The sequence below is a fragment of the Gymnoscopelus microlampas genome, assembly GCF_963454915.1.
Source record: "Gymnoscopelus microlampas genome assembly, chromosome: 13".
Taxonomy (NCBI): domain Eukaryota; kingdom Metazoa; phylum Chordata; class Actinopteri; order Myctophiformes; family Myctophidae; genus Gymnoscopelus; species Gymnoscopelus microlampas.
Window position 1 is genome coordinate 18,996,832 of NC_139950.1, and position 10,000 is coordinate 19,006,831.

General features: G+C 43.3%; 1 protein-coding gene and 1 pseudogene across 2 annotated transcripts in view; one reads left to right on the top strand and one right to left on the bottom strand.

Annotated features, from left to right (window-relative positions):
* Nucleotides 1-10,000, top strand: part of syndig1 (synapse differentiation inducing 1) — a gene marked incomplete at both ends in the record, with an annotated part of 27,798 nt that overhangs the window by 12,192 nt on the left and 5,606 nt on the right. The window contains 2 exons of the mRNA XM_084076042.1: nucleotides 3-346; nucleotides 4,202-4,339. Coding sequence (XP_083932168.1) covers nucleotides 3-346; nucleotides 4,202-4,339 — 482 coding nt within the window. The remainder of the gene's footprint in view (nucleotides 1-2; nucleotides 347-4,201; nucleotides 4,340-10,000) is intronic.
* On the bottom strand, nucleotides 713-2,111 carry LOC311058082 (E3 ubiquitin-protein ligase TRIM39-like; annotated as a pseudogene). Its single transcript has one exon. The product of its transcript is annotated as an E3 ubiquitin-protein ligase TRIM39-like (transcript).

A 10,000-nucleotide genomic window follows, 5' to 3' on the forward strand; every position in this document is an offset into this window, starting at 1 on the left:
AGGCCTAGCGGTTGGCGGAGGACGAGGGGCCCCGCCCCCTCCGCAGCTCCTGAGCGCCAGCACCCTCCACCAGACCGTGACCCTCGACCCCCGGTTCAGAGTGCGGGCCCCCGGGGGCCTCATCCTCTACTGGGGGGGCGAGGGGGGAGGAGGCGTAGGGGGGGAGAGCTGCGAGACCACCTTCATCGAGGGACTGGCCGACGGAACCACCGCCGCCTCCTCGTCCGCCCACAAGGAGGCGCTGCTCCTGGCCGACGGGAGGTTCCTGGAGCTCTCGGCGGAGGAGGCCAAGATCCACACGCTGTCGTACGACATCGACGACGACGACGAGTTCCAGGAGCTGGAGGTGAGTTCAGTCCATGATGATGATCTCTGGGTGACGTCTGTGGACTAGTTGGTTATCAAACCCTTTAATCATTATCAAGGACCCCCAGTTTGATATCGTCGCTGTCGGGCAGAAACCTCTCATCTCCATATTCTAACTTTTTGTGTTTTTTTGGTAAATTAACGCCATACTTGATCATACTACAGCGTCACACAAAAACATCCGAAGTAGCAGATCCACAAGCTCGACACGCGGCACGAAGCCGTGTTAACAACAACAAAATTCACTTATGGGGTGCTTGGCGCAACATCTTTTCAAATGGGGATCGCGGCCAAACACGTATCAATTTGGGGGTCCTTGACATGAAAACGTTTGAGAGCCACTGTGTTAAACAGATGACACAGTTACACTGACCTTCCCTGGTAACATCTTCAGAGGGAAAGTATCATCACCATTACAAATGAATGGCAAGAGCGTTTCAGTGAAAGTGTGTGTGAAGGTGTGTATGTGTGTACTAGTATCAGGATCCGAGAAGCACATCTTTCCTCTGTTCCAGTCCAGCTGGACTCCTCCAGGGTTTCTGCTTCACTGAGAGAACAGTGTCTGACCCCGATAAGGAGCCTGCTTTGTAAACACCGTCGTATAACCATATTCTCCAGTATTGCCCCTCTTTGCATCCCTTCCTCGGGTAAGACTCTGCTAACATACCTAGCCACCAGTATGGATTGTCTCCCACCTCAACATCCCAGCTGTGAGTCCCTGAGTTAAAGCCTTCAGAAGCCAGGACATCTCCCCAAAAGTCAAACCTCTCTGGGTTGTCAGGAAGCTGACGTTTCTCTCCACTTGTCATACTGGTCAGATCATCAGACAGGATTTGATATGGATCGGCAGTGTTGGGGTCCAGAATGACAGGAGTGTAGGAGACAATGTCCTTCATCTTGTGCCAGACTCTGAAGGTCAGGTTTTTCAGGTGTTTGGCCACGTCTATCAGTGCTCCTGAGACCAGCTGTGGGTCCTGCAGTGTGAACTGGACTCTTTCCACTGTGGTCTTGTAGTTCTGCAGGAATGAGATGTGTTTAGCTCTCAGCTCCTCCTCTATGGCTCTGATTGTGTTTAAAATAGTTGATATCTCTCTGTTCAGACCCTCAATCTTCTCCTTCATCATCTGACTCTTCTGCTGCTCTTCCTCCCACAGTGCTTTGATTCTGGCCTCCTCTTCCTCTTGTAGAAACTGATGAAGCTTCTTAAACTGTTCCTTCATCTGTGTTTCTGTGTTCTGGGCTTGGACCTTAATGTGTTCTGCAGTTTGGTCACAGTTTGTTTTAACTTTATTGAAGGCCTTCAGTTTTTCGTGTAGAGGCTTCAGTGATTTCTGGACTTCCTCCTTGTGATCCAGAGCTGCTTCATCGATGGGTCTCATTCTGTGCTTTGTGTGTTTTTTAGCATCTCGACACACAAGACACAGTGGCTGTTGACATTTCAGACAGAACAGTTTGAGTTTCTCATCATGCAGACTGCAGAGAACCTCGGACCCTGTAGAAGCTCTCTGACGTCTCTCCTGTATGAAGGTCTCACACAGGTTCTTCAGAGCCAGGTTATGAAAAGGTTCCGTTGAATGTCTCTTCTTACAAACCGGACATTCCTTTATTTCCTTCCCTCTCCACCATTCCTGCAGACAGGCTTTACAGAAGCTGTGGCAGCACGACAGAATAACAGGATCTGTGAATATTTCACAACACACAGCGCAGGAAAAATCCTCTTCCGAAAGCGACGACTTGGAAGCCATTTAGTCTCTGAGTGAAGACACAAACGTGTGCCGTGGTAACACTCCCTCTTCTAAGAATGTTCCCTGAAGTTTACTTTCACTGTGAATCCTGGTTCTTGTTAAAGTCCATTCAGTTGACAGAGTAAGCAGCAGGTTGCAATGGTCTCGGTCAGTATTCCCTCCTGTAGCTGTAGAATGACAGTCCTCTCTCCTAGCAGTGGACAGACATTATGTCCTCTCGCCTAGCAGTGGACAGACAGTGTGTTCTCTCTCCTAGCGGACAGACAGTGTGTCCTCTTTCCTAGCAGTGTACAGATAGTGCGTCCTCTCTCTTGTAACAGTGGACGGACAGTGTGTCCTCCTCACACTGGAAGTTGTGTGTTTGACGTGATCTTATCGTCTCAGTCAAGAGTGTGACAAAGGGAGGAGCTTTGACACACACACACGCACGCACGTGTGCACTTTATATCTAATACACATATCATTGCTGTCGGGTAGAACCCTCTTATATCCATATTCTATCTTTTTGTGTTTTTACTACAGCAACGCGTTTTGAGCTTGTAGATCTGCTACTTTTGATGCTTTTGAATTTGAATTCTGAAAAGTAACAGTTTTGGACATTTGAGGTTTCCACCCGACAGAGACGATATACTGTATGCTCCACTTTTTTAATAAGATGTGTCAAAGTCAGGACAGTCTTTTAATTATTATATTTAGTACTGTATAGACAGGGAACAGTAGAGAGAATAGGTCTTTATTTTTATCATCTCAGAGTGGACTTTGACTGTTCAAAGTGCATTACAATGTACGTCTCACATTAACCATTTCACACCGATTGCAGAGAAGTCACCAAGTGCTTTGCATAATACAACAGATACAATGATTGAAAAGGAAGGACATTCCAGAGTCTGGGAGCTACTACAGACTGAATAGAAAGGCTCTGTCATGTCTACTGATTAACTTGGTACGAGGAATGACCTTAATGGGTCCTGCTGGGCACCTTGTACTGTAGCTGGTCAGTTAAATATAGTTGCTGTCGGGCAGAAACCTCTTATCTTGATATTTTAACGTTTTTTCCGTAAATTAACGGCCTACTCGATCTGCTACTTTTTCTATTTTTGAATTTGAATCCTGGAAAGTTAACAGTTTTTGACATATGAGGTTTCCACCCGACAGAGACGATGTTCAGAGAGATTCAGAGAGAGAGAGAGAGAGAGAGAGAGAGAGAGAGAGAGAGAGAGAGAGAGAGAGAGAGAGAGAGAGAGAGAGAGAGAGAGAGAGAGAGAGAGAGAGAGAGAGAGAGAGAGAGATACAGTTCAGAGTTTGTACTTGCTAGTTGCTACCAGGTGTATTGTCAGAGAACAATGTACTGTAGTATAATTCTGTACCCAGCTGTGTACAGTACGTGTGTCTTTACAACCTGCATCTTGATGGATGGATCATGGAGGTGAGAGGACAGGGAACCATCTGGTGACAGCAGGGTGCATTCTGGGAATAAAGGCTTAACATTGAAACACCTGCTAGTTCGCTTTCTCAGAGGAGAAGGAGAGGCTTCATTGAGTTTCAGTACTTCTGCTTTTAGCCACTGTGTTTCTCAAGCTTTCGTGTCAAGGACCACCCAAATGTATTTGGGTGGGAAGTTTTGTGTAAAAAAATATACTTTCAAGATTTATTTATTTTTGCCAAAAATAGCAGATGTGCAAGCTCCGAACTCTACGCGGCCTGAAACTCTAGTATTTGTAAATCTTTGACGTAAAAAAGGAGGGGGCAACACCCCAGAGGACCTCGGTCAACAGAGTATACAGTATACTATATGGTTTAAGTGGTTAAGCATGCAAAAGAAGATCTATTCGTTTCGGTAGTCATTGATGTTAAAGTGGAATAAGTTTAACTTAATAATTTGCCTGGAATAAGACTGGAATAAGCACTCAAAATGTATACATGCAGAAACTTTGAAACTTCACAGAGTGACTACTCCAGTGACAGTGACAGTGATGAGTGTGTGTGTGTGTGTGTGTGTGTGTGTGTGTGTGTGTGTGTGTGTGTGTGTGTGTGTGTGTGTGTGTGTGTGTGTGTGTGTGTGTGTGTGTGTGTGTGTGTGTGTATTTCAGAGTGACTACTCCAGTGACAGTGAGAGCGAGGACACCTTCCTGTTGATGCCTCCCAGGGACCACCTGGCTCTGACCGTCTTCTCCATGCTCTGCTGCTTCTGGCCGCTGGGCATCGCTGCCTTCTACCTGTCCCACCAGGTAACCTTTAACCTTTAACCCCTGAGCCTTCTACCTGTCCCACCAGGTAACCTTTAACCTTTAACCCCTGAGCCTTCTACCTGTCCCACCAGGTAACCTTTAACCTTTAACCCCTGAGCCTTCTACCTGTCCAATGAGGTAACCTTTAACCCCTGACCCCTGACCCTTCTACCTGTCCAATGAGGCAACACGCCCCCTGAGCCGACCCTGACCCCAACCCTGACCCCTGACCCATCTACCGACCACTTGGCACACGCACACGCACACGCACACACACACACACGCACGCACGCACGCACACAGACACACACACACACACATGTGCCCACGCACGCACGCACGCACATCGTGCAATCGCACCATGCTGAGTGGAGTCTGTACGCTGCTCCTCTCCTGTGCTCTCCTAGTCTCCGTCACGACATCACAACAACAACCCACTGCTGGTTGGCAAGGGCAACGTGTTCACACTCCCACACTCACAGTAGACACACACAGTATGTCTAAGATAAGACAACATTCTGTAAGACCAGACTAGACCAGACAAGATACAATGGAACAAGATAACTTAAGGGAAGAGATAATGTGACTTTTGTTCTCCCAGCAGGGTTACTTTCGTTGACTAAAACTATGACGAAAAATATTTGTCGACTACCTTTTATCACTGACGAAAACTAAATAAAAACTAGGCTATGATGACAACCGGCATGACTAAATATAGACAATTTCGTCAACAAATAAAAACTAAAATATTGGGGTGTGACTAGCGAAGAAGTGATCCAGTAGAACTAAGACAAGCCATTTTAAGCTCGGTTGTGCACAGGTGTCACGGTCCGAAATTAGCTGATCTACACGTTGTGAGCTTGTAGATGTGCTATTTTCGGCACACAGCTAAGTATAAATCAAGCATCACGGCACGCCAAAATATGTTATTGTCAACTGTAGACTTAGTTTACCCTACTAATAATCTTATGATATTTAGTCAACTAAAACTAGACTAAAACCAAAACATTTCAGATGAATCAAAAGACTATATGACTAACATTGTTGCTCTCAAAATGAGTATTCCTCATGACTGATTCCCCCTACGTACTGTGGTCTCTGTCTCTGCCAACCTCCACTGTTTGTCTGCGGAGGTTGTAGAAAAAACACCTACAATACAGAGGATAAGCATCGGGTGGAAACCTTCTATGTCCAAAACTGTTACTTTTCAGATAATGGAAAAAAGAAACCTGTGTTCCAGTGTATACAATGTAGTTATTATTTATTCACAAGCTCTTGGTAATACTTGTCATTGGTTAAATATTCATAAAACACCACAGACAGTTTCTCTTTTTAACTTTAAAGGATTTTCTGAAAATAGTCAATCTACAAGTTCACAACGCGATGCAAGCTTGTAGATCGGCTATTTTTTGCTACTTTTGTGTGACACTGTATAGTGGTATGACGAAGTAGGGCATTAATTTACAAAAAAAAGAGCAATGATGTGCAGTTGTACAGCGCCCTGGGCACGAAGCCCCCCCCCCACTCAGAATTACCACTGAAAATAAGAAAGACTACACAACAAAGCGGCAGGCTCTTCAACGCTGCCCAATTACCACCTAACCACTTAAACCCTAGAATCCATATTTCTGGGGGGAAACTTTCACAGAAAATTGCAGATCGACAAGCTCACAATATGCCGCGAGATGCAACTTGTCGATCTGCTATTTATTTTCAGCGAAGATATAATGGAGAGTGAAAACCTGAAAGTCACGATAGTGTAAAGCTACTGAGGGACTCTGGACATGAACATATACAGAGGTAGGGTAGGGTTTAAATGGCTAATCGGGGAGCTAAGAACAGACAGTCCTTACTGAGGCGATCACCTATAGTCCAGGGGTTTTCAACCGGTGGTCCGTGGACCACTGTCAGAAGGTGTAACCCAGGTAAAATAATGGGTCACTCTGCAGTAGCTTATCTTTAGTTTTCCACCTGCCCCCAATGTCAGTTAAACTCTAACACATGAAATAAATATGAGGTCGCATTACTCCCCCTACCTTGAGCCTCGCAGTGGAGAGATCTGAGGTGTGTGTGTGTGTGTGTGTGTGTGTGTGCAGGGTTGGGAGGGTTACTTTTAAAAAGGAATCCCCTACAGTAAAAATGTAGTTAGTAACGTAATCCCGATTACTCCATTTAAAAAGTAACTATAGTTACTTTCAGTTACTTTTGGATTACTTTTAAGTAGGGATGTCCCGATCACGTTTTTTTGCTCCCGATCCGATCCCGATCTTTTGATTTTGAGTATTTGCCGATCCTGATCTTTCCCGATCCGATCTTTTCATTTTTAAAAATATTTTTAAATTATAATTTATGCATGTAGAATTTATTTTTATCATTTATTTTGTAGCAATAAAAGACAATATGTCTCAAAACACTGGCTGACAGTTGAATTATTGCCAACAACATAAATGTTAATTAAAGAAATTAAGACAAATACTGAATCTCTGAACATTGGCTTGCAGTTATCGCACATAGCCAAAATACAATAATAATATTAGGCTTGTCATTCAGGATGGAAAATAAAGTTGTCATTTTTTTGGGGAGAAGTGGAACGTAGAAGTCATTTAAGTTTAGCGTGAGGGAGAGGGTCTACTCTGATTACTACAGCAGGGGTCCCCAAGGTTTTTTTTAGCTAAGGGAGAGATGAAGCAGGGACCCCCACTACATATTGTATAAAATTTGTGTTGCAGATTAAACCTTTTCATAGATTTCATAGATAGCTTCATAGACTTGTTCAACAGCACTGTCATCAGTGTATTTATCAGACATGTCAAACTCTCAGTACTTAGTAAAGTTGAGCCTAGGCTCTGTACTTGGTCTGCTCTTTTCCCCTCTACCTCTTCTTGTTCCCCTCAGAATATAGGGATATTAGGGTTCATGTGGAATCCATCCTCTTTGGGTCCAACCCTAACCTTAGAAAGGCTGAGAGTTTCACGATCAAAGTGGGTGAAAATGTTATCACAAGAAAGGAGGAAATTACCTACCTGGGTTCCATCTTGGAGGCAAACCTCTCAGGTGACAAAAACGCTGAAAAGACGATCAAAAAGGTCCACAAAATAACACGGAGGATGTGGAGGCTTGTTCGTAAAGTCAGTAAGAATACTCTGAAGATTCTTATAGGGGCCCTCATACAAGGTCATTATGATTATGCATGCACTTCATGGTATCACAACACCTCCAAGGCCCTAAAAACAAGGCTCCAAACATCCCAAAACAAACTTGTAAGGCTACTTCTTGGCCTCAATTACAAAGCCCATCTAACCCATGCCCATTTTGCTAGGCTTGGATGGCTTAGGGTTGAGGACAGAGTACAGCAACTTGCTATGGGCCTGGTCTTCAAGATACACCACAACATTGGGATCCCCCTGTATTTGTCAAAATACTTCCAAAATGTTAATCAAGTCCATGATCATAACACCAGAGGCAGCTCCACAAACCATGTTCAACCCAGATTTGGCACAACAAAGGGAATGAACTCTTTCTCATGCTATTCATCTAAAATGTGGAATGCCCTACCAAAAGGAGTAAAGGAGTGTAAAACCCTACTCACTTTCAAAAATGCCCTAAAGATACACCTTCAGGAGGCTGCAATTCAAAAATGGCCCCTGTCCAAGTCCTAACCTACCCCATGTCCTAACCTAACCTAACCTACCCCCCCCCCCTCTCTTTCTTTTTTGTACATATTTTTCACCCTTCATACTTCATACCAGTAACCTGTAAACTGATTGTATGACATTCTGTATAGTAGTGTGTATATCTGTCTGTCTCTTATATGTCAACATGATTTGTGTGCATGGGGATCTCATCTTAAACAAGCTACGTGCTTAATGAGCTATCCAGTTTAGTAGACCTTGTATTGCAAATTTGTACTTCCATGTACTGTTATGTACTGCCATGTACTGTTCTCATGTCTTACTAAATAAAGTACATCAATCAATCAATGTGGTTAATGTAAATACAAGAAAAAGGTCCTATCACGCAAATATTTGGAGACCCCCCAGACTTGATATCTACACTACAGAAAACATTCAGTTGGACATTAAACACACACACACACACACACACACACACACACACACACACACACACACACACACACACACACACACACACACACACACACACACACACACACACACACAGAGCTGACATTAATTAGTGCTGTTGATTGCTATGTGGTCAAATGCGCATACAGGCTCAACGAGCCATCGTTAATCAGTTAGTGTTACACAGCTGACTGCCAATATGCGCATTTCTGTTGAAAACGCATCACTGACAGGCTGATGAAGGCTATACATAGACTAGATAAAATAAATAGAATATACCAAGTTACTATCAGAACCTAGTAACAATCAGAACCAAAGAAAGACACTTTAATAGATTATAGTCCCTTTAACCAAACCATCTGATCAGTTTAAGGTTAAGAGTAAAGGCTTTTATGCAGGAACAGCGCTGCAAAGAGGACGAAAAAGAGTCTGTAGTGTTGCCTAGTCTGATTATTATAAGCCACTTTGGGCTCATTTTTCTGAAGTTGCTTGTAAATAATGGTAGAACGGTTGTGAGCTTGTAGATCGTCTATTTTCAAATAGCCAACATATATAAATATGCACATTGTTTAATGGACGACATATATAGCTATGAAGTGCTTATGTGGCCTTTTATAGTCGCTTCTTTTGTGCTTGTTTTCATAGACCTATTTGCTTATTTCTCTCGCAAAGTCTGGCAACACCGCTGTTGATGCAATATTAGCAGCCTCCAGTCTGTGAGGATTTTTGACACAGAGACGCGCTGCTCAACTCCAATCCATTGCGGTCTGTGTGCGGACTAGTGTGCGCTCTTGCAGGTGGCTGTTTGGTGTTATAATAATTTATAACTTGTTTGTAAAATTAATGAGGGGAAGGGGAGAACGTAACCCTCCTGTAACGCCCGTTACAACACCCCCGTTACTGTAATCCAGATTACACATTTTAAAATGTACTCTAGGACGTTACCGTTACGTTTTTTTTGTACTCCGTTACGTAACGGCGTTACATGTAATCCGTTACTTCCCAACCCTGTGTGTGTGTGTGTGTGTGTGTGTGTGTGTGTGGGTGTGGGTGTGGGTGTGGGTGTGTGTTTCAGAGTGTTCCCTTCCATTTCTCGGGCTTTTAGCACTTTCCTTCTCACTGAGGGGGAACTGGTACGAACTGGTAAGAAGAGTTACATGTAGTGAAAATATCACTTTCCCTACCGAAAGTGGTTCTCAAAGTGGGGTGGGCATATATATATATATATATATATATATATATATATATATATATATATATATATATATATATATATATATATATATATATATAGTTTGAATATGATTATTTAGGGGCCAGGGGTTGAGAACTGGCCTACCACACACACATATACACACGATATACTGTACCGTAACTGAAAGATCACAGGTTCAATCCCAGCTGATGCAGGTGTCCATCAACATTCGTGTATGTTTATTGTTTGACAATTTGACAATTTGACCAATGTTTGACCAGTTTTTATAGTAGCCTATAGTTTGTCGATTACTTTTTATGCAGTAATGGTCTTTTTTCCATTTGAATGCTTTTATTTTTTTATAAACCAATTAAATTGTCA